The 21,474-nt window shown below is 40.4% G+C and overlaps 1 protein-coding gene across 1 annotated transcript in view; it reads left to right on the plus strand.

Moving 5' to 3' along the window:
• Positions 1-21,474, plus strand: part of LOC126236144 (peroxisome assembly factor 2) — a 125,457-nt gene that overhangs the window by 79,975 nt on the left and 24,008 nt on the right. Inside the window, exon 7 of the mRNA XM_049945227.1 lies at positions 12,018-12,126. Within this exon, the coding sequence (XP_049801184.1) occupies positions 12,018-12,126 (109 nt within the window). The remainder of the gene's footprint in view (positions 1-12,017; positions 12,127-21,474) is intronic.

Here is a 21,474-nt window from a genome sequence, read left to right on the forward strand (position 1 = left end):
ACATCTTCATCAGCAATTTTGCCCATACTACATGCCATGTGCACCCTCCAGTATTCTGCAGCACAACTGAGGACAGCTCATCTGCCTCCACTGTGATGCCCACTGCAAGGCATATTAAAGAAACTTTAGATGTTGTTGTGGAAAATCGTATGCAGAATATGTGATGTTATGATCAAATTACTCCATACATCAAGCTTGGCTCAAGCATTAAGATGAGTCAGAGCCTTCTTTGGCTGAAGTACTGTTTCAAGATTTCACAGGCAGCTCAGTCTACCTTATCTACAGAATATGATGTATCAGAACTGTCATCTCGATTGACAAATGCAGCATGACCTAGTCTGCTTAATGGTGAAATTGCAAAAATGTTGTGCATTGCAGGTGGATCTGGAGTGGCATTCTCTCAACAGGTCAGGCATCAAAGCCCACACCATCGTGGGTTTTCTTCTCAAACGTGGCTACATTTTTTGCAAAAGCCCAGTTGTCCAAATTATTTTTCTTTAAATTCTAGACATAGTTGCCCACAATGTAACAATGTCTGTCAACAGTGTTTTCGCCAGAGTGATACAGCACATATTTATCAGAGCTGGCAGTGAATGAGTGTGCAAATGCAGGGAAACAACATCACAGATTCAAGAGTACACAATGTCGTTTTATGCTCTCTGCAATGGTTTGCGGTTTTCACACTTTTTTCTCTTTGATAGAGGGACCTCAGTTTCAATTATTTATAAGTTTACAGTCTCCGATTGTGGACTGCACTCTTAAAATCAGTAGCAGTTAAGGGGCTCCGGAAAGGCTCAAAATCATGAAAAGTTCAATTTTTACTTTTTTGCTTTTTCTGAATCTGCAGACTATTACCTTTTAATAGATATATAATTTATTCAATTCAGAAGACTACAACTATTTATAAATTTTTTTTGAAATGTGTTCTACATGGGCGTGACCCACTGTGGCGCTGTTAAACTGCTGTCAAATGGTGTTATTATTAACGTCCGTGTTCATGAGGTACATTTTAGTGATGTGAGATAAAGTATGTGTTGTGGCTAACCTGTGATGGTTCAATATATATCGCTGGTGTGATTGTCGATTGTTTCATGTTTATTTACTCTGTCGTTATCTCGAAAATATTCGTAATTAATTCTGTTTCTTGAGTCTCTGTTTTGTTGAAGTATAATAATGAGTAAAAGTTATTAGAAATCCTCTGAAGGCTTTTAAGAAAAGGAGAAATGTTGGAAAGCCAAAGGTATGTGTTATTACTGTAAACAATAAAGACGATGAAAATCCCCAACATAGCTTGTGTCCCAAAGAAGAAGATAGTTGGTGTAAATATAACAAAGGATTGCTAACTGGTGAAGTGTACACTCATAAGCATAGTCTGCCTCATGCAATAATGGAGGTGATAAAACCTATTTTCAGAGACTTAGCAGCACCTGAACTGTTGAAAAAGTGTATTCACGGAAAAACTCAAAACCCCAATGAAAGTGTAAATAGTGTTATATGGTCGAGAATCCCCAAGACTGTATTTGTTGTAATAGAAACACTTCACTTTGGTGTGTATGATGCTGTTGCGACTTTCAATGATGGCAACATTGTAAGGTGCAAGGTATTTAGAAATATGGGAATGAAGATAGGTTCTAACATGGTACGAGCGATGCTTGCTTTAGACAAGGAACGCCTTCGGGCTGCAGACAGGGCTGTAAAGAGTCTAGAAATACAAGCAAGAGTAAACAGGAGGAGGAACAAGAGGATGAAGATAATCCATCCTATGGACCTGGAATGCACTAAAAAGTTAATCCAATCTTTGTCGCTCGATTCCCAAAACTTTTATTTTCTCATACTAATTACATGTTTTCTAAGGATCTTCCAAACATATTTGTTTCAAACTTTCAATAAATGTTACACAGTACCTTCTGCATAATTTAACACAGCCTTTTTCCAAAAAAACTGTATATTTTTGAATATATAAATAAAAAATTGCAAAAAAATGTTGTGAATTTTCATTACAATTGAAAAAAAATCATCTTTAATAACTGAACTAAAATTTTGTAAAATCCCTGTGTTAAGTTGTAGCCCATATTCCAATAAATAATCTGTAAAAAGTTCAACTTCCTACCTCAAATACTTTGTGAGGAAAGATGTAATTTATAAGCGTTATTTTAACATTGCAAGTATAGGGCGTTCCGGAGCCCCTTAAGCAGTGGACTCATGAAATTCTGATACTCAGTGGAAAAACTTTAAGCCTCAATACATATAGAGCATTTTGGTTTTCTGTCTAACACTTGGCCCAAGCAGATGAGTGAAAAACACTGACCCCTTCACAGCTTCACCAACAACTCCTCTGGGCACAAAATGGGATACAAGTATGCAACACATTGCATGTTAACCATCTGTTTAAACTTGCTGCACAAATGCACGGTGCCATCTGGCTTCTGAATTGCTACAAAAGGTGTAGCCCACTGACTAGATGACATGGAGTTCCTGCCAACACTGCAACTTGGCATTGACCTTGTCATGTATGGTGAAGAGAATGGTGCAGAAGCAACAAAATTTAAGGGTTGCTGATGGTGCAAGGGAAACAAGAGCCTCAAAATTTTCTGCCCGATCTTAGGTGTTTTCATGCAGCTGGTCGTATGACATTGGTAAAGGGGACCTCATCCAGGGTCTGGAATCCAAAAACAGAAGAACCATCTAACCCACAAACAATTTTCACCAATGGTGAATTTACCACTAAAAATGTACATTGGCGTTCCACGTTCTTATAACATGTTGAGATGTAGAATTGCCCCCTTAATGGAATCATGGCATAGGGGCCATTGCAACACAGGGCAGCCCAAGAGCCTGTACATGCCTATGTTAATTGGGCTGATTATTGCCCCCATGTCAACCTGAAACTCAACCGGTCACCCATTAACAACCAGTGGTAGCAGATATGGCAGGATGATGGTTGTAGAGCATCAGAAGCAGCCTCTGAGCACAGGGAAAACACTGAGGCCTGCTATGATGACTGTCTTGCTGCTCGCCAGCTGTCACAGTCTGATGTAAATGGTTTACTTTTTAGCAGATTTCACACATGGCATCTACATACAGACAGTCCTGTCCAGTACGCACAAAATAACAATCAGGATGTGCAGAAGGAGAACGACACAGAGAACCTGAAAAAAGGTCATGATGGGGACCCAGGCCCTTCAACTTGCATGTACATGCCAGGCTTATTGTGGATAAAAATGGGCAGCACACTCAAATTATCATGGCAGCTCAGTGGATGGTCAGGTCACCTCAACACCAGAGGACACCTGAGGTTGTCCATCGCACATATTTAACGTTGCCACCTGTTGCTATTGCCTTAAGTTTATGTGATTCAGCAATCTGCATCACCTAATGAGTGGTCAGGCAAGGCCAATGCCCTAGTTTTGACCTCTGGGTTTGGTGCTGATCAGAAGACCACATCCCCAAGCAATGAGTCTGCTTATGAAGCAGTGCATTGGAGACACTAACACTAACACTTGCAGATCAGCAGTTCAGGCTGCATACGGCACAACCATTCCTGCCAGCATTGCATAAATGCTAAGTCCATGGTGGCTATAAATTAACACTAGGGAAAAAAAAGTGCCACAGGCGTAAGAATGTCATCGTGGTCCATTTTTTATCTGCACAGGGATGACAACACAGCAAAACTGCTCTGTCTGAATATGAATAAATGTCTTTATTCTAACCAATGGGGAACATGTGACCTGGGAGCCAGGGAGCTCCACACAAACTAGACATGTTGGTCAGTCTAAGGGGGAGCAGAGAGTGTGAACATCACATAGAGACTGGCACTGAGAAAGGCACTAAATACAGCCATCACGAAAGACTGAAACAAACTAACAAACCAAGAGCACAGTACAATGCAGAAGCCAGATCCGAGCTAGTTGATCTCAGCATAAGAACTGACTGGTCTGGGCTATTGCTGTTGGCAAGTAAACACCTTGGTCAGTGGGTCTGCCCATACCACACTCCATGTACACAAGCCATGATAGCTTTCTGCGCCACCCTGCCGTGAGACCCATGGCAGCTCATATGTGTGTCTGCTGGTGGGGATATTAAAGTTATACTTTGTCATTTTTATTTCTTGTTACCAATGTGGAATTTTCATAATCATAATAAATAGATGAAAGAAATAGATTTGAACTTATCTTGGTGCTATTAATCCCTGAAGCTTAGAGTAATTTCTTTCCGGTCAAGAATTATGTTCACACATGTACTGATATAGTTAAAAAAATATTTTATGGTAGATAATGATAATGTACCTGGTTTTACTGAACACTCAGCTGTGAACTAAACTCTTGGTGCATGCACTCCTGTTGATTCATTCAAGGAAGGTACACCATCTGGTGGAACGTAACAGCACCGCATTAGAGAAATTGACATTTCTGTGTGCAAGACAAACATCAATGACAAGGAATAACAAAGTTCATATCAGTTTCCAGAAAATAGCCAAGAATCACAAGACCATTGTAAATGTGTCCACAGAAGAATGTGTAGTACACATCATTGAGCAATAAAAAGATCTCTTCTCCCTTGAATTGGCCTGTAGGACAGGAACCATTCTGGGCGATATGGGGAAGGATGATGTGGGTGCAGTGCAGCCTGCTGCAAAGTCTATGCTGGTGGTGGTAGAGAAGCTGCTCCTGGATCTGTTACCAGAGATGCAGGAGGTGTTGAAGGGACAGAATCACAGTTTGCTGCTGATTCCTGAGTGGGCTGGAGGTCTGACATCACATCTGGTGCAGAATGGAGGTCCTCGTGTGTGTTGTCCGGGTTCAGATACATTATTGTCATAAACAATAGCCGGAGAGTCAGGAATACCAGGCATCCACTGCCTGCAATTAGAGATCTTCAGTGAGTAGGTATGGACAGGTACTGGGAGATTTCAATTGGGTCTGTGGTTGACAGAGTTGGATTTGTACCCGAAAGCATATATCTGATACTCGACTGGGATCCATATGATTTTATGGTTGTGCTCATTTCCCTGCAGTTGTAAGCAGCATGTAAATCATTCAGAATAACATTAGAAACATATCTCATATTTACAAATTATGAACAAATAAATAAGAAAATCCAAAAGCAAATTTCAGCTTGCTGTGAAATGGAAACAAATTCGTATGTGTTTACATTTGATTATTTTTATTAAATCAAAACAGCTCTGCATTTTTTATTGTTATTATTTAAAACTGTAATTAACACACAAAAATCTGTGACATAACAATGCAGATTGAATAATTGTTCCATATTTATGTGCTTTTTAAATGAAATTTTATCACAAATATGATGTCAGTTCTGTGCATGTTTATAACAAATGTTAAGGAACGAAAGTTCATCAGTTTTTTCAGTGCTTATTTGTGATCATTGTTTCTGAATAATGTCACCTGCCTTGCTAAATGTCCTTTCAGATACATTACTAGTAGCAGGCATAGGAAAAATACTTTTCACTACTGGTGATACTTGTGGTCATTGAAGTCTGATGTGTCAGTTTTCTGATTAAGAGATACAATGCCCTAGCCTTGCGTGTCACTGACATCATCACACCAAGTGTCATAATTAGTTTTTGCCCTCTTGAATTCTCTGCTCCTTCCCTCTCTGGTTCCTGCTTTTTGATTTCACTTTGTGGCATTCTCCTGCAAAGATCTCTAGCAGCTGATCTCACTACTTCTTTCTTTTCTGGAGAGGAAAGCGTTTCTGATGTTTCAGAAGGGAGTAGTGAGGAACATAGCTATAGTGTGATTCATTCCAAGATTAAACTCCTGATGCATGTAGTGTGAAGCTCTCATTGTCAGTTTTTTCGTTATTTCAAACTCATCCACACTACTGACAATTGTAGGCTACAATGTTGGGAAGACAGGTTTACTTCAAACTTTGTATACATTTAGCAAGCCATCAAAACAAGCCGGCCGAAGTGGCCGAACGGTTCTAGGCGCTTCAGTCTGGAACCGCGCAGCCGCTACGGTCGCAGGTTCGAATCCTGCCTCGGGCATGGATGTGTGTGATGTCCTTAGGTTAGTTAGGTTTAAGTAGTTCTAAGTTCTAGGGGACTGATGACCTCAGAAGTTAAGTCCCATAGTGCTCAGAGCCATTTGAACTATCAAAACAACGTAATGTACAAGTAGTAAGGTGCACCACTCTGGCAATTCCAACAAAATAGCAAGAGAAAGTTTCTGCATCTATTATGCAACTGATGTATCTGTCTGAAGATGCATGTTCTAGGGAGTCATTATGGTCAAGCGGTTAACGTTAGTGCCTGGCATGCAGGCTGGGATGAGATGAATATTCGAGTCCCACTACCACTTACTTTTTTTAATCTTTATTTTTTTCATTGATGGTCATTTTATTTAATTTATGTGACATTTGAGAGGCAATATAATGAAAAAAACATGCATTTTCATGAAGTTTTAGTGAATTTCATATGTTATTTGACTATTTACTATTTGTAATTAAATTTTGAAGGATGAGGGACAGGCTTGGAAAACACAAGTCAGATCTCGATAAATAATGATATGAATGACATTATTTGTAATCAGTAATATAGTAAGTCACAATGTGCCAGACTACAGGTTTAATCTACAATTACTCAGGTGTGCTCTCAACATTACACATTGCAGGATGATACGGCCATGGAAAACATAAATTGTAACTTCGTGCAAATACTTCACACAAATACACATGGTTTTTTTCATTATATTATCTCTCAGTTGTCATATAAATTAAATAATATGACCAGTAATGAAAAAATATGTTAATGATTACATTTGAGTGGGTATCAAACTGTCACCTCACACATGTTCATCCTATGAAGTTCCAGTGCTAATCACTTAACCACCATGAACTCTAACTTAAGTACCTATGCACAGACACATAAGCCACATAACAGATGCTTAAAACTTCTCTTACAATTTTCTTGGAATTACCAGAGCAGTGCACCTTACTACATGCACATTATGTTGTTTTAATACCCTACTAAAGGCTTACAAAGTTTGAAGTAAATCTGTTGATCCCAACACCATGGCCTCTCCTTTTGGGAATGCCAGACAAGTATTGCATCATTCTTTTGTAATATAGGAAGCAATATTGTATTTTAGGACATTCATTCTGTTGTAATTTGTCTGTTTCATGGCGAAATTGTTTTAGAAAACATACGAAATTTTTGAGGTGGTCCTCGTCCATTCCACATGTCTTTAGAATGTTGTTGTTTTGCTGCAGTATCTCTCTAACCTGTTCGAACTGAGACAAGACTGACTCCAACACAGTTACTTTTGAATTCCATCATGTTTCACATTCCTGGCAGCATGTCATATCTAATTTTAACATCAGACCTGCACTTTTCAGGTAGGCTACTAAATTTTTGCAAATCAGTGTCTGTTCAGTCAATCTGCAATTGTTTTCTGCCAATCAGTAACCTATATCAAATGTGTGACAAAGACTGTTGCCAATGCATGGGCAAGACATACTATACTGCCTTTCATACCCTTTTAAGGCACTCATTATGTTAGACCCCTGATCCATCACCCACACTAGCTTAGAAAAGTCTTTTTTAGCTATCCCTGGAAGGGAAAAGGAAAGAAGCATCTCCTGTAAAAAAGTTTCTCCTTTCTTGGGTTCATGTGGAAACTTTTGAGTAAGAAGTACTACATACTGCACAGTGGCTTTCTTGAAATGATTATGCATATCCGGTAGCACACATACAAAACTGCAAAGAGGCTGAAGGGTTTGTCAGTAAATTCACAGACAAATGCAAGTCTGTAATGATATGCCACGAGATCATGGGAAGAAGGAAAAAACACCCAGATGAAATGTAAGACAGCGTTTATATTTATTATTCATGCCTGTTTCACCTATTCTTAATATGCTCTTCTTCTGTTAGTGCATGCCTGTATTTGCAGAATTTGGAGTCAATGCACCTAATAAAACTCCTGTTGTCCAATAATGACTTGTATGATTTTATCTGCATACATTTCCCACATGGAACAGATCCAGGGATAATAGTATTCTGTTGATTTTTCAGTATGTAAAAATTGTCCTAAATTTTGCTTTCTGCTGTTGGACTTGGGTTTTTGAGAACTGGAAACTCTCCCTCCTTAATCTGCTTCAGTGAATATTCCACTTGCAAATTGGATAGTGTAGCCATTGATTCTCAGTGTGGTCAAAGATAAAAAATACTAGCTCATGTCAAATAATCAAGGAAACTCCGAAGGCTACCAAACAATGTAAGATTTGTCAATTGCTGAATCAGCTTGAAACATGTTGTAAAGGCACCTTTGTGTGGTAGTGGACACTGTAGAGCCTTTGTCCACTACAGACCTGCAGATACCTGAGATACCCAAATGGCCAAGCAGCATGCACACTTGTTGTTCCACACACAGGGGCCAAAGTAACAGCTGCCATTTTGACTACCACAGGCAGCTGATCATAAACACTCAATCCTCCATATACCTAAGAGATCCAACTTCACTGCACAGACACCTGTAAGCAGGGTGCACATCTGCAAAACAACACAACATAACACCAGATGTGGTGAGTATGTCAAATGTAATTATTAATATGACATATTTGGAATTTCTACAAGCTGCAGACCACCAATTGTACAAGACATTTTTAATAGTCTACTACATGCAGATGATCAAACAGTAATTCAAGAAAATGAATATAATCATCAAATTTGTTGGCTTTCAAATATGACATGAACATCTCCTCTAATAAACAACAAAGGTTTTGGCATTCCAGAGAAAATCACCTATAAGATCTGCTATGTCTGCCAGAAGAGATGGTACTCTGCCATACACACAGAAAGTGCCACATGACAAGGGCAGACACCAGTATGGTGCATCATAGTTATGGTCTGACACCATAGTGGGTGCACAAAACGTGGACTGTATCATGATTCTGTCTGACACCACTTAAATGAACACTCGTCTGCCAGCCGCAATGCACAGCTCCACTCAGCCAGTGTCTCTATGTAGAAGTATATGGTGAGTGTTGCAGTGCGCCAGTGTCAACAGTGCCAGCAGAGGCTGATGGGACAGTCAACAATTTTAATCAGTCATCATCCTCTGGATACAGGAACTAGACCAGTAGCTTGGTCATGTTGATCAGAACAGAAGAAAGCACTGAACCCATGAAGGTGGGTTTGGGGGGAGGGGGAGGGGGAGGAGAAGGAGGAGGAGGAGGAGACTGTGAACTCTTCCTCATGCTACGTCTGTCAGTTTAGAAGATTTTCCCCCACTTAAGCAAATGTCTAATATCATGTACTATTTCTGAAACCTTGCCTAACATATGGAATTCCTCATAATGGAAGTATCTTTGCCTACCACCAGTCATTTGTTCACGAAGACTTTCATCTTTTATTAAGTCCTTAATCTTAATTACACTTGTCCTAAATAACAACAATATTCAAGCAAAGATCTTACTTAACTGCCTTTACCCTTTTGCAAAATCTTTCTACTGTGTGAGGGAAATTTCCTGCCCCTCATCTGAGATTGGATCCCTTGTCCTTCAACATCTCAAACAACGTACTGAAGAACATTTGTGGAAGCTTCATAAGCTTTTTCCTTTTGGAAAAAAGAATGATAGCTCAGTGGCTAGTGAAAATTTCTGTGTTTTGTCTGTCTATACACCACACGTCATTCAGCTGTTGCTGAGGGGTCATCTGTCCTCACTTTTGTTTCCTTTTTTACTTATTTCTTGTGATATATTCATTAAACACATTTTATGTTCCAATAAATTTGAATATTGACATTTTTGTGTTCTTATTAGTGCTTGTTTTTGTATGTTTTTTTAATCTACTGTGCCGTGTAATATTTTCTTCAAATATAAATGGAAAATCCCACCAGGTTAGTTCAGTTACCTAGTGGAAAGTGTGTTCTTCATCCATGCACAATGGCTCCTTTTTTGTGGATATGAGAGAGGTATGTTGTATGTATATCAGTGGAGTGTAGGTGACTATGAGGGACGCATACATTGTGTAGTGTTATATTTATTTTGGCTGCTGCTGCTGCTGGTGGTGGTGGTGGTGGTGGTGGTGGTGGTGGTGGTGGTGGTAGTAGTAGAAGGGTGAGATTGAGACCTGGTCTGGCACATAGCCTACTTGTCTTTGACAGTACCAAAGGGGCAGCCAAACTCCACGTCCTTGTTTGATGGTCAGATGACCATCAACAGGGTCATATGCCCTCACTTCATGAGGCACTGCAGATAAGTTTGCAGTTATGTCCAGGATATTCATGTAAAAATGGGTGATCAGTAACTTACACCACCACATCTCCTTCACTTGCTGGCCAAATAATGGCAGTGAAAATTGTATCCACCACCAGCCTTCAAACCAACTACCTCAGAGTCAAGCACAACACCACATGCATGCATTAGTGACGTCAGCTATGAAGTCAGGTTTTTTCCTCGAACATCGTGTACTTATTAATTAGAGAAGTAATTAAACACAAATATTCTTCCCGTAATTTTAGTGTGCTGAATATATGAATCTCATTTTTAAATCAATATTATGAAAAGGGAAGTTGCCACACTCAATATAGCAAAGATGCTGAGTCGTAGATAGGCACAACAAAAATGACTGTCACAAATAAAGCATTGGGCCAGTAAGGCTTTCATCAAAAATATACAAAACACACACACACACACACACACACACACACACACACACACACACACACACACACAAACACGCGTGCACACACAAATGCAACTCACACACACATGACTGCAGTCTCAGCCAACTGAAGCCACCCTGAGTGCATTTGTGTGTGTGTGTGTGTGTGTGTGTGTGTGTGTGTGTCATCTGTTTTTGATGAAGGCCTTACTGGCTGAAAGCTTTATTTGTGACAGTCTTTTTGTTGTGCCTATCTGCGACTCAACATCTCTGCAATATGGTGAGTGGCATCTTTCCTTTTTGTAATATTGTTACATTCCATTCTGGATTTTCATTGTTTAATTTGTAAATCAGAGTACTACTGTAGCAAAATCTGTTAATATAGAGATATACACAAACAAATCTTTATAATGAAAGACCTTGACATTTTATGCTGCTGGGTAGATAAGCAATTGACAGAGACCCTCTCCAAGATGTGATCCTCACTATGAACAGCTCTGTGTTGCATGGCACATGTGTGCCAGTGACAGGGCGTACCTATCTTGACATGTTGGTGAACTATGTAGTTACCCAGATGCCTCTCGATGTCATTTTCCAGAAGGATGGTGCCCCACCTCACTATCATGGGGATGGTACCCCCATTGCTGCCTGAGGCGTTTCTTGAGCATTGGATCAGAAGGAAAAGTGCCTATGCCTGGCCCCCTCAGGCCCCCTCAGTTTTCCTCGGGCTTATCAAGACTGTTGTGTACAGAATAAGGGTTCAAGGTCTGGTATATTAGACACAGAAGATTTATGTTACAGTAAAGACCATAACACCTGTCATACTTATGAACATGTGGCAAGAGGCAGAGTACTGTTATGATATCTGTCGAGCTACAAGTGATGCCCACATTAAATTGTTCTAATATGCATAAAAATGTTTGTGCTCCTGTGTACAATATTTGACAAATAAAATTATCAACCTTAATAAGTACTGATGTAACTTACCAAACAAAAGCGTTGGTATGTTGATAGACACACAAATAAACACACACAAAATTCAAGCTTTCAGGAAAGAGGGAAAGAGAGGGAAAGACAAAAGGATGTGGGTTTTAGGGAGAGGGTAAGGAGTCATTCCAATCCCGGGAGCAGAAAAAAGGGGGGGAAAAAAGGACAGGCATACACTCGCGCGCGCACACGCACATCCATCCGCACATATACAGACACAAGCAGACATTTGTAAAGGCAACGCTTTCGTTTGGTAAGTTACATCATCTTTGTTTTTAGATATATTTTTCCCACGTGGAATGTTTCCCTCTATTATATTAATAAGTACTGAAATATAAACAAATGTATTTGTATACCTCTAGCCCGGACACCCAGTGTTTTGACTTTCTGTTAACTGTTTCAGTGTTTGAGAGAGCCCGAAGTGCTGCACCATGCATCATTTTCTTTGATGAGCTTGATTCATTAGCTCCCAGCCGTGGTAGAAGTGGTGACTCTGGTGGTGTCATGGACAGGTAGGTCTCATCTGTTACAATTTCTCACTACATCTGTGATTTTCCACACTGTACTCTCTTCCATAACTGAAAAAAAAAAAGAGAAAAAAAAAAACAGAAAAAACTAAAAGATGTGTGTTTAGGAAACAGAAAAACTAATTGACAACATCATTCAGGATTGTGTGCATGAATGTTTTTGCGCCATTTCAGTGCAATAAAATCTTCAACTGTTTCTTGGTATATAAGATCTGTGCATGAGTGTGACTTTTCAAAAAAACTAATCTCTGTTTCCTCCTTGTGACAAAGTGCCCATTTATCAGAGTGGATTTTACAATGGCTACTCCACAACAGTTTAACAGCAGACTACCCAATTGTTTAGATAGCTAGCAACTTTCATCTACTGTTCACCATTGCCCTACACAGTGCAGTCCTCTACCTCTCCCAACTTATTGCTTCAAAGGCTGGTTGCCAAGTTGTGCTAAGGTTTTGTCAACACTTGTATCTCGATTGCCTCCTTAATAATGCTCCCCCAGAAACTATTAGCTAATCAGAAGACATGTTCTTTCCCATCAACCTGTGCTCAGCCAGTGCGGATTTATTTAACTTTGTCAGTCTTACATTGAGTATACATTCTGTGCACATAGGGACAGCACTTTGTCTGTTTGTAAGATTTTCATATTTGCACAGAATGTGACAGGCCTGAGGTGTACTAAGTCTGGGGTTATTTTTCATGCTGCTTGAAGATTCTGTAGTTTCGTAGGGCTCAAAATATGGGCGTCATACATTTCATAGACAGAACTGAGATAAGAACTGAGCTATGTCTAAGAAAGGTATTAGCTCATGTTTTGACCACCTGCAAAAGTAAGAAACCCAGTCAGTGTGAAAGTTAACCTCAGACTTTGCACACTTGGGGCCTATCATATTCAGTGTAAGGCTTCGACAGGAAAAGAAATTTGCAATCACTGGGCACAATTTAAAAGAAACTCACATGCTCGATTTCAAAAAGGCATCTGTCTTCTGCTCAGCTAATGGTTTCTGGGACAGTGTTATTAAAGAGGTAATTGAGATATGAGTGTTGAATTTTGCTAACTGAGATAAGGTTTTTATCCTCAGCACAGTTTGGTGACCAAACTTTGAGACAACAAGATGGTAGAGACAACAGTATGCATTGCATAGGGCAATGGCAGGTGGCAGGCATGAGTTGCAAGCTTTGTAAACAATTGGCTGGGCTACTGTTAAACTGGTGCGAAGTGGCCATTGTGAGATATAAATGCCCACTGCCATTATGTACATAAGGAAACTAACTGTGATACACCAGCATTTCACCAGAGGATGGAAGTGCAGAGTAGCCTTTTAGAAACTTCACGCTCACACTGCAATCTTATGTGGCAAAGACTTGGGAAGACTGTATTAGATCATTCAGGGTTGTCTGCCAATGGAGATATAAGAGGATAGGCTGAAATGAGTAAACGTGGGATTCAGACAGCTCAGTTCTGGAAGAAAAGACAATGACCACTTTAAAGCTAAGGGAAGGAGAAATTGGAGAGGGAGGGGTGGAGGAGAATATAAGCAAAAGTACCAGAAGAAATAAATAAAGAAAGAAACAAAGGTAAAAGTTAATGATAGAATAAGGGGGGGGGGGGGAAAGGAAACAGTTGATCAGACAAATTTGAGGTTCCAGCATATTAAAAAGTGAATGTTAGAGTGTTCATGAAACTAGGAACATATGCATGCAACTCTAAAATGAGAGTGCCCACAGCATACTCACCACGAAGTTGTAGAAGACAGGACAATGGTTGAGCACTGAGAATGTTGAAATAAACTTCCTTGTTCATGTTCATGGTAACTTGAATGGATGGGCCCAAGTCACTGTACAAACAATTGTCCCAAAATATCATGGAACAATCTGCAGTCTAAACTACACACTCCATACACTGCTGGTTAAATGTCTCATCGGGATGTTGTTTCAGTTATTTGAAAAGGGACAAATTTGTGAATCGTTTTACCACACCACACCACACACCTCCAGCCAGTCAGTTTCTTTCTGGTTTCTGAGTTGTTTGGCCCACAGAGGACATCCAAAATTATGTGCTGCTATGAGCAGTGGCATTTTGTGAATTACTAGACTCCAAATAGTTACTTGACTCCAAAGCTCTATTGCACACCTTTGCACAATTCCGTTTGAAACTGGTTGGCATGGAACTACGTTCATTGACAGCAGCTATTTCAACTCGGTTTGAAACTGATTATCATTGGCATGGCATGACACTCATCTCTGTTCCTAATGAGTAAACATCTTTTTACAATCATTGCTCTTATGCTGTGTTACACGTCTGTGAGTGGTACACATTTCCTTTTAGTAGACACATTGCACAGTCCCAACAAATTTGGCAACTTCATTCATGGTATTCATGAGCATGACCAAATGAGATAGCTCCTTTTTGCCTTTTTGTTATGTGCACATGTCAACACATCTCACTGCATTGATTCCATACAACTGTCTGGCACATACTATTTCACTGCTGTGATGGGTGTCAGTGATGGAGGGGTCATATTAGTACCCGACAAAATGACCATTGTGCTCTTCAAAGTTAGTAACTAATATTTTGTCTAGTGAGCTTATGAAATCACAGAAGAGTTGAAGCTTGTTGTGAAACACTGGTACATTCAGGAGAGAAATTTCTCACCTATTGTATATGAAACCTTTGCTAAATGAAAATTACACCTGCCATTAAACAACTGGTAGTTTCTGCTGCTTTGTGTTTTGCGTTATCACTATTACTAAAAACCTGAGTAGCAATTACAACTTTACAAATCACATTCCCATTTCAGAGTAATCCCAGGCTGACAAAATAAGTCTTATTATCACAAGTGGGAGTGGCATATAAAGAGACTGGGGAGATGCCTAGACAATGTTTTACATTGGAAGCAGTATGAAGTACTAGTGTGAGAAAAAGACTGGAAAGTAAGTGGTTGTATGAAGAACTGTTGTAGCCTACAAAACATTAAATGTAATTTTGGTGTGCAGAAGGAAAATGGATAATATCATAAATGAAACATAGCTGCGACTGTGATATAGAAAGGATAGCGGACAGGGGAGGGGGAGGGGGAAGTGTACAAGTTGGGGGAAAACTGTTTAACTATATAAGATTTCAGTGGAAGGAAGTGGTGACTCATTATGGTGATTTAAGATTGATACAGCAATTATGCTAGGACAGTTTTGATTTCAAACATTTAAGTATTTGGAAATTAAATTTTCATTTCATCTGGTATCCAATATCTGTGAAACAGGTAAGTAGAAGTTGTGGAATGATTAAAATAAACACTCCCTGTGTTGTGAATCAGGCCGCAGCTCTCTGCTGATATACATCTATAGAGGAGTAAGTTAATTGTTTATCTTTTTCTGTGTTTTCTTCATAGATTTATTTGTTAAATTTCGTGCTTGTCTTTATGTTTTAAGAGGTTCAGTCTCGCATTTTTGTAAGGGTCTGTAGTGCAGTAGTTGCTCACTGAACAGCCAGCTATATAGCTCATTAATGCATCAGATCCATTGGTGACACATCAGGAGGGTAGCAAGTTTCATATCTAGGATTCTGTCAGCATTTATAGTTCACTTCTTCAGTTAGTCTTACTAGGATGGTTAGGATGTGTGCATGGTGTGTGCAGATTCACAAACAGCTGAATGCACTTTTGGCTATGGTCAGTTACCTTCAGGCTGCTGCCTTGTGGTGAACGGTGGCAGAAAATGTGGTGCGTCACATGTTTTGCCCACAGGCTCTGCTTCTAAGGCACTTCCTATTGTACCTGACGTGTTGGATCCGCCCTCACCAAAGGGTGAGTGGTGGGTGGTAACACGTTTGCGTCACTTGAGGCGGAGGGCCAGTGTGGAGAAAAAATGGTTCAAATGGCTCCGAGCACTATGGGATTTAACATCTGCGGTCATCAGTCCCCTAGAACTTAGAACTACTTAAACCTAACTAACCTAAGGACATCACACACATCCATGCCCGAGGCAGGATTCGAACCTGTGACCGTAGCGGTCACGCAGTTCCAGACTGAAGCGCCTAGAAATGCACGGCCACACCGGCCGGCCCAATGTGGAGACTGGCTGCCTGGGCTCACCCATTCACCCTGTGTTTGAACACGTGGCCACTCCTTCAGCAGTGTCTGAGCAGGCACATGAGGACATGAGGTGGGGGGGGGGGGGGTACTAGTTATCGGGGGTTCCAGCATTAGGCACATTATGGAGCCCCTTAGTCGGATAACATTCAGGGCTGGAAAGAAGGGCAACATGCGCTCAGAATATCTGCTGGGGGGCCCTCATCTTAGATGTGGAGGTGGCATTGTCTGTGACTATTGAGCGTGCAGGGTGCAGTAATCTGCAAGTTCTGGCTTACATCAGCACCAGTGACTCCTATCACTTAGGTTCTGGGGCCATCATCAGTTAATACCGGTAGCTGGTGGAGGTCGTGAGGACTGCTGAGCATGCACATGAAGTGCAAGTAGAGCTCGCAATTTGCACCAGTGTGCGATCTCAACCTTGTCAACTCTGTGACGGACTTGGTGCAAATTTCTTGACTTGCGTTATCATGTGGGGATCTGTAGGACACCCCTTGACAGGTCAGGGGTACCCTACACAGAGGAAGCAGCTACTTGGGTAGCAGAGAACTTGTGAAGTGCACATGAGGTCTTTTAGCCTAGGCGGTAGTTTGAGATCTTCTGATGAATGCTCACCATTCGATGTACAGCAAGGGAAGCCAGACAAGATTCAGAGTAAAGGCACTTTGACTGTCAAAATTGTATTAGTAAACTGTCAAAGTATTTGTAATGAAATCCCTGAATTTACTGCCCTTCAGGAAAGTTCTCACACTGAAATTATTCTTGGGACCGAGAGCTGGCTGAAACCCGAAGCGGAAAGCTCTGAGATATTTAGCAAATCATGGAATGTATATCGGGAAGACAGACTGGAGGCCATAGGAGGCAGAGTGTTCATTCAAGTCCACAAAAATATTGTCTGTATTGAGGTTGAAGTTAGTGTGTTGATGAAGTTATCCGGCCATGTACAATAGGTGTAAGTGAAACAAAGTTAATTGTTGGATGTTTTTACCGGCCAGCCAATTCTGCTGTAACAGTTCTAGAGTTATTCAAATAAAGTCCACAGTCAGTAGTGCATAAATATCTATATCGTGCGATGCTAGTTGGAGGTGACTTTTACCTCCGGAGTGTAGACTGGGATGTCTAAGGGTTCATTGCAGGGCGTACAGACAGACAGTCATGTAAAATACTTTTGAATACATTTTCTGAAAACTGTTTTGAGCAGCTAGCTCAGGAGCCCACACAGAATGGAAATATCTTAGGCCTTTTAGCTACAAATAGATTGGACCATATCGAAAATGTCAATATAGAAATGGGGGATTAGCGATTATGGTGTCATTATAGCAACTATGTTTACAAAAGTTAATAAATCAATCAAGAAGGCTAGGTGAATGTTTCTGCTAGATAGAGCTGATAAGCAGTAGTTAGCATCTAACTTAGAGAGCGAGTTGACATCACTTAGTTCCAGTAAGATGGATGTAGAGTAATTAATGGCAGAGTTTAAGCAGATTGTAAATTGTGGTCTGGAGAGTTATGTGCCTAGTAATTGGATAAAGGATGGGAAAGACCCACTATGGCTTAAGAACGAAATTCAGAAGATGCTAAGGAAGCAGAGGGTGCTGCACTCTTGGTTCAAAAGAGAACACACAAATGATGACAAGCAAAGGTTAGTAGTAAATTTCACGTTCAAGAAATTGTTCACCCAGGAGAATCATACAGACATACTGTCATTTGATCATCGGGCAGACTCCTGTATGGACAACATACTAAAAAGCAGCCTGGCATAGAGAAACAACTGTAAGATTTGAAAGCAAATAACTCTCCAGGTCCAGATTAATCACAGTTCAGTTTTACAAAGAGGTAAAAAAGTGCAGGTGACTTCAGAATATCAGGAATTACAGACCAATATCGCCTAACTTCGGTTTACTGCAGAAGCCTTGTATGTATTCTCAGTTTGAATGTAATAAACTTTCCTAAGACTGAGAAGCTTATGTCCACAAATCAGCCTGGTTTTAAAAAGCATCACTCATGAAAAACTCAACTTGCCCATTTCTCACCTGATATATTGAGAACCATGAATGAAGGGCAACTGGCAAATGCTGTATTTGTAGAATTCCAGAAGACGTTTGACATGGTGCTCCATTGCAGGCGGTTAATGAAGGTATGAGCGTATGGAATAAGTTCACAGATGTATGAATGGCTCGAAGACTACTTAAGGAAAAAAAACCAGCATGTTGTCATCAACAGTAAGTGTTCATGTGAGACAAGGGTGTTGTCAGGAGTGCCCCAGTGTGGTAGGACTGCTGCTGTTTTCTATATACATAAATGATTTGGTAGACAATGTGGGTAGAAATCTGCAGTTGTTTGCTGATGATGCTGTGGCCTACAGTAAGGTGTCGAAGTTGAGTGATGGTTGGATGATACAAGACAACTTCGACAAAATTTCTAGTTTGTGTGAATAGCAGCTAGCTCTAAATTCATAAAATGTAAGTTAATGAAGGTGAGTAGGAAGAACAAACCAGTAGTGTTCAGATACAGTATTACTAGTGTTCTGCTTGACACCGTCAAGTCGTTTAAACATCTGGGCGTAACGCTGCAAAGCAATATGTGGTAGAACGATCATGTGAGAACTGTGGTAGGGATGGTGAATGGTTGACTTCAGTTTATTGGGAGAATTTTAGGAAAGAGTGGTTCATCTGTAAAGGAGACCACATATACAGGGTGTTACAAAAAGGTACGGCCAAACTTTCAGGGAACATTCCTCACACACAAATAAAGAAAAGATGTTATGTGGACATGTGTCCAGAAACGCTTAATTTCCATGTTAGAACTCATTTTAGTTTCGTCAGTTTGTACTGTACTTCCTCGATTCACCGCCAGTTGGCCCAGTTGAAGGAAGGTAATGTTGACTTCAGTGCTTGTGTTGACATGCAACTCATTGCTCTACAGTACAAGCATCAAGCACATCAGTACGTAGCATCAACAGGTTAGTGTTCATCACGAACGTGGTTTTGCAGTCAGTGCAATGTTTACAAATGTGGAGTTGGCAGATGTCCATTTGATGTATGGATTAGCACGGGGCAATAGCCGTGGCGCGGTACATTTGTATCGAGACAGATTTCCAGAACGAAGGTGTCCCGACAGGAAGACGTTCGAAGCAATTGATCGGCATCTTAGGGAGCACGGAACATTCCAGCCTAAGACTGGGGAAGACCTAGAACGACGAGGACACCTGCAATGGACGAGGCAGTTCTTCGTGCAGTTGACGATAACCCTAATGTCAGCGTCAGAGAAGTTGCTGCTGTACAAAGTAACGTTGACCACGTCACTGTATGGAGGGTGCTATGGGAGAACCAGTTGTTTCCGTACCATGTGCAGTGTGTGCAGGCACTATCAGCAGCTGATTGGCCTCCACGGGTACACTTCTGCGAATGGTTCATCCAACAATGTGTCAATCCTCATTTCAGTGCAAATGTTCTCTTGACGGATGATGCTTCATTCCAACGTGATCAAATTGTAAATTTTCACAATCAACATGTGTGGGCTGACGAGAATCCACACGCAATTGTGCAATCACGTCATCAACACAGATTTTCTGTGAACGTTTGGGCAGGCATTATTGGTTATGTCTTGATTGGGCCCCATGTTCTTCCACCTACGCTCAATGGAGCACGTTATCATGATTTCATACGGGATACTCTACCTGTGCTGCTAGAACATGTGCCTTTACAAGTACGACACAACATGTGGTTCATGCATGATGGAGCTCCTGCACATTTCAGTCGAAGTGTTCGTACGCTTCTCAACAACAGATTCGGTGACCGATGGATTGGTAGAGGCGGACCAATTCCATGGCCTCCACGCTCTCCTGACCTGAACCCTCTTGACTTTCAGTATGGGGGCATTTGAAAGCTCTTGTCTATGCAACCCCGGTACCAAATGTAGAGACTCTTCATGCTCGTATTGTGGATGGCTGTGATACAATACGCCATTCTCCAGGGCTGCATCAACGCATCAGGGATTCCATGCGACGGAGGGTGGATGTATTTATCCGCACTAATGGAGGACATTTTGAACATTTCCTGTAACAAAGTGTTTGAAATCACGCTGGTACGTTCTGTTGCTGTGTGTTTCCATTCCATGATTAATATGATTTGAAGAGAAGTAATAAAATGAGCTCTAACATGGAAAGTAAGCATTTCCGGACACATGTCCACATAACATATTTTCTTTCTTTGTGTGTGAGGAATGTTTCCTGAAAGTTTGGCTGTATCTTTTTGTAACACCCTGTATAACACTGGTGTGATCTGTTCTTGAGTACTGCATAAGTGTTTGGGATCCATACCTGATTGGATTGAAGGAGTACATTGAAGCAGTTCAGAGGCAGGCTGTTAGACTTGTTACCAGTTGGTTCAAGCAAGACGTAAGTGCTACGGAGATGCTTTGGGAACTCAAATGGGAATTGCTGGAGGTAAGGCAATATTATCATCAAGAAACACTATTGAGAATTGGTATTTGAAACTGACTGCCGAACGATTCTACTGCCACCAACATATATTGCACGTAAGGACCATGAAGATAAGATATGAGATATTAAGGGCTCATACGAAGGCACAAGAACAGTCGTTTTTTCCTCATTCTGTTTGTGAGTGGAACAGGAAAGTAAATTAGTAGTAGTTGTACAGGGTATCCTCCGTCACACACCATATGGTGGCTTCCAGAGTATATTTGTATGTGCAGATGTAGATGTAGATGTAGTTGGAGTGGACACACTGAGCAGTGGATAGACACAGAAACAAAACACTGGAAAATAGTAGCTGACTTCTGTTTCGGATTTGACAGCAATTTGCATCTTACTTAATTGGTTCCTTAGTTTTATTATGAACCTACTGTCTGTCTTATTCTATGGCCAGTACAGATTTTTTAAATGTAGCTTTGTAGCATTTTACATACGTAAATAAACATAATTCTTGTTAAATTTTAGTGCATTGTGCAACTGTTGTTTTCTCAAGCTAGAGATTTTTATCCTTGGAAGAATTTATCCCAGAAGATCTATTCCTTTCGTAAAAGCAACTGTTCACTGTACAATATTCTATTTTATATAACACTTTTATTTATATAAAATGATTTTTGCAAGCTTATTTTTTATAGGTGGTTGTGTTTTGCACACATGGGATACTGTTTTATTAACTAGATTTTTCAGTGACAAAATTTCCATTTTCAATATTTCTTTTACTTTTCAGTATTTTCTTTACAATTTATTGAAGTCACTAG

Source organism: Schistocerca nitens, chromosome 2 (assembly GCF_023898315.1).
Source record: "Schistocerca nitens isolate TAMUIC-IGC-003100 chromosome 2, iqSchNite1.1, whole genome shotgun sequence".
Lineage (NCBI taxonomy): Eukaryota > Metazoa > Arthropoda > Insecta > Orthoptera > Acrididae > Schistocerca > Schistocerca nitens.